At 43.4% G+C, this 3,745-nt stretch overlaps 1 protein-coding gene across 1 annotated transcript; it reads right to left on the bottom strand.

Moving 5' to 3' along the window:
• Positions 1-338: 338 nt before the first annotated feature.
• On the bottom strand, positions 339-3,424 carry LOC100258861 (probable pectinesterase/pectinesterase inhibitor 34). Its single transcript, XM_002278025.5, has 3 exons — positions 2,300-3,424; positions 1,576-1,712; positions 339-1,085 (listed from the first exon to the last, which is right to left on the bottom strand). The coding sequence occupies exons 1-3, from the start codon at positions 3,256-3,258 to the stop codon at positions 388-390; spliced, it is 1,794 nt and encodes a 597-aa protein (XP_002278061.1). The 5' UTR covers positions 3,259-3,424; the 3' UTR covers positions 339-387.
• Between the last annotated feature and the right edge of the window lie 321 nt (positions 3,425-3,745).

Raw genomic sequence — 3,745 nt, forward strand, 5'->3', positions numbered from 1 at the left:
TCTCATTTCTAAGAGACACAGCCCACATGCCTGGCTTCAATAAATGGCATCATGGGTCGGCATCCAGTAGCTCTTATATTTATTGTCTTCAAAACCCACCGACACCGACACCGACACCAACACGCAAATCCTATTCAACTTCACTTTTTTCTTTTTCCTCAACAAAGTCTATTATTGTTTAACAAAGCATACAATTCATCTCTGCTTCTAAGAGAAATAACATTCTTTTTCTTTACTTAGAAAGAACGGATTTTACAAAACATACAATTCATCTCTACTTCTAAAGAGAGATGTTAAATTAGCAGAAAGAAGAGTGGAACAATTATTAGACTTGCAGCTAAAAAATACTAACAGTAAAACTATATTGATGCTATACCATTGTATCACTCAAACCGATAGGCCGGCCAAGAAGGCCACGCCAGTCGACGGCAGCCAAGACGAACCGTAAATGAACTGTCCGACGGTGAATTTCGTCGCCTCCACCACCGACGTTATGACCCGGTACCCGGGCCAGTTCACGCGCTGGCCCACGGCCCCGCCCGGCCCATAATTCATGTACTCGCCGTAGTAAAGTGTGTCCAAGGCAAATGTGGTATTCCACTCTAGCCAACCCTTAGGGTGGATGTGATCGCCCATGTACGAAAGCATGTACACGGTTCTCGAGTACAACTTCCACGGCCGCCCAAGGTACGTTGGGAAGCTCCCCTTGACTGGTGCAAGGTCGCCAGCGGGGAGAATCCGGCATGCATGGATTGAGATTCCGGTGTTTTGGTTAGGGTCTTTTCGGTTTTGGGCTGTGATTGTGTTCTTTTGTTGGGCCATGGGCTTTCGGGCATATAGGCTGCAGTTTTGGAAAACTACGGCCGCATTGCCAAAGATGAAGTCTACGGTTCCGTATATGTCACATTCTCGGAAGAATTGACGTTGCGAGTGCACGTATAGGGTGTCCTGGTAGCCAATAATGTTGCACCGGTAGACAACACCATGGTCGGCCCCGACCCGGAGTGCCACGGCCTGGTGCTTACCTGGCCCAGCCCAATTCTCAAAGGTCATGTCTCTGGCAATGAAACCAGCTCCTGTAGCAGCTGTAAATCACCAAAATAGAAGTAACAAATTTAAAAAAATATAATATATGATTATCAAATCAGTTTTTGAAAATGAGCTGGTTGATCAATGGGCTGAGAAATCTAGTCACCGTGCCATCCTCATGACCCACCTCCAATAATGTGATTCCATCGTGTCCTTTAAATTCTATCCACAACCCATGCATTCAATTAATTTTGTGACTACATTGCCCCTACATTAAAGTGAAAATCTCAACAATGCCATGAAAATGGGTTTTGGAGCATCCTCTATCATTCTAATGCTCCCAACATGGCGGATTCTTCTTGGCCTCAAATGCAGGCCACTAAAAAAAAGAAAGGTGCTCATTCAAGGGTATTTCCGTCAATCAAATGGCCATGCAAATGGATAAAGGCACTGCCGCACTACCGTGAGAGGTCACGTGCGTTTTTTTCCCTGATAATTGTAAAATAAAAAATAATGGAAAGCGTGAAAAGGGTATTTAGTATTTACCGAAGGACGCGGTGTGGAACGTTGTAAGATTGTTGAAGACGCTCTTCCCACCGGTAATTATAGTTTTGCCCTTCCCGTCACCTATAAACATCAAATTAGTCTTCTTCCTCCCAACCTTTAAATTATTCTCCTCGTACCTGAAAAATTGAAAATAAATAAATACAAACCATTATTTATTTTTAAGAAGAATATGTATTTTCGATCATTTTTGTTTCATTTAATGAGAATTAATTTGATTTTAAAATTAATATCTTTAAATAAAGCAAAATTTGCTTTCATTAAATTCAATAATCTTTTATTTTTATTTTTATTTTTATGTAAGCATATAATAAAAATAGTCATAAAATGAGTGGTGTTGTAGCACATTTTTATTTCAAACATTGATAACTTCATAATCTTTTAAATGCGTGTCTTTTTTTTTCTAAGAAAAAAACTTCTACCAAAATTTTCTTTATTAAAAATAAAAGTAGGGGAGGGCAACTTTTTAAAAATTTTACATTTTAAGATTAATTATAAAGATTTACAAAAAAAAAAAAAGAAAAAAAAAAAGGCAACTTTTCACGAGCAGAACAGCCTCTTTGATCGCATGATGCTCTGATTGAAGTCAAAATCGCACTAAAAAAGGAGGGCTAGAAAAAACAATTTGTAAATTCACGAGGAAGCTAGGGATACTGTTTTCTTTCCGCATCAAAATAAATATATAATTTTTATTTTTATTTTTTACCTTCCCGCCTTCACGTAAATAATCGTCCGGCGACTACTGTACTCAGGCGCCTTCTTAATCGCCTCCGTAATCGTCTTGTAAGTGCCGTTTCCATCTTGCGAAACGATAATATCGGCCTGTATTGCCGGAACCGGCATTTGCAGTAAGGATCTCTCCCTCCGAGTCAGCCATTTCGGAAATCCGGTACTATCCTGATTCGCCGAAATATCGGAGTCCTGCATGAGCCTCCTCCTCCGGTTCTGTATCGGCACTCCCGCGAAATCGTTATCGCCGCCGCTGGCGGCGAATATCGCGAGACAGTTGCTCACCAGGTCCGACAGGTCCCGGAGCTTCTCCACCATCTGATCCTTCACGAATCCACTCACGTCGTCGAAACCCTCGGTACACGTGTCCTGGTTCGTCATCGCAGCGCTCAGCCACGTCAGCACGTCCTGCGTGCTTCCGACGGCCTGACCATCGCCGCCTCCCGCGACGGAGGTCAGTGACCGCGAGAGCTGCTCCACCGACTCCTCCAGAAGCTCGAGGCAGTCCTCGTAGGCCGCTCTCACGCGCGTGTCCATCTGCAGATTCGCGATCTCCGACGACACGTACAGCGCCTTCCCGAACCGCTGTAAGGTCATGTTCATCGAAATGTGGACCAGGTCGCGCTCGCCCGCGGTGAGCGAGCCAGGGAAGTCAAGCAGAGAATCAACACACAGAGTGGGGAACCGAGTTCTGCTGCAAGTATGGGAGATCGCCTGAGTCGGCTTCCTACGAACCCTCCCATCCGATCCAGCCGCAGATCCCTCCCGGCGAACCACCAAAGCCACCGTTGACGCCACAGCAGCCACAATCAAAACGACAGACAACACTGCCACAATACACAATCTCCGCCTCCGCCTCTGCTGCTGAAGAGCAGAGGCAGCCGCATTGTCTTGTTGAAACGACGCCGCTTTGGATCCGAGTCTACCATAAACCATTTTTTCAGAGAAGAAGTGGAGAGGGATACAGGGAATTGATGAGAGAATATGATGGCTTTTTATATGTGAAGGAGAGAGTGGGGGAGAGGAGTAATAGAGGTTGGTGTGGAGTCTGTGTCTGGAGTCTGGACAATGAGCTGTCCTCTACTTTCCAGTTTCCACCACTTCCTCTCTCTCAGCTGCACTGTTCTTCTTTTTCTTGGTCACAAGACGTTTGGATTGAAAATGAAATTTTTTTTAGGAAAATTTGAGCTCAAAGTTTTGGATGTAAGCTGTTTTCACTCACAAAACTCCTTGCCAACGCCTCTGTAAGCATGATCTAACAATATACAAATTAATATTGCTGCTCCATGTTTAAATTTAAGGATGGGAATTTAGGGTATGTTGAGTAAGTAATTTAACATTTCTACTATTGAATTTTTTTATCAAAGAGTTATTTTCTGCTAAAGAAAGGTTAAAGACTTATTTTCAAATGCTATAAATGTTA

This window comes from Vitis vinifera, chromosome 16 (genome assembly GCF_030704535.1).
Source record: "Vitis vinifera cultivar Pinot Noir 40024 chromosome 16, ASM3070453v1".
Lineage (NCBI taxonomy): Eukaryota > Viridiplantae > Streptophyta > Magnoliopsida > Vitales > Vitaceae > Vitis > Vitis vinifera.

What these genes read in the sequence shown, in the direction of transcription:
- LOC100258861 (XM_002278025.5), bottom strand. Translation starts at nt 3,258, where the DNA reads ATGGTTTATGGTAGACTCGGATCCAAAGCGGCGTCGTTTCAACAAGAC. An exon ending in ATTTACGTGAAGGCGGGAAG is followed by an intron (nt 1,713 to 2,299) that starts GTAAAAAATAAA and finishes TCAATTTTTCAG; the next exon opens with GTACGAGGAGAATAATTTAA. An exon ending in GTTCCACACCGCGTCCTTCG is followed by an intron (nt 1,086 to 1,575) that starts GTAAATACTAAA and finishes GGTGATTTACAG; the next exon opens with CTGCTACAGGAGCTGGTTTC.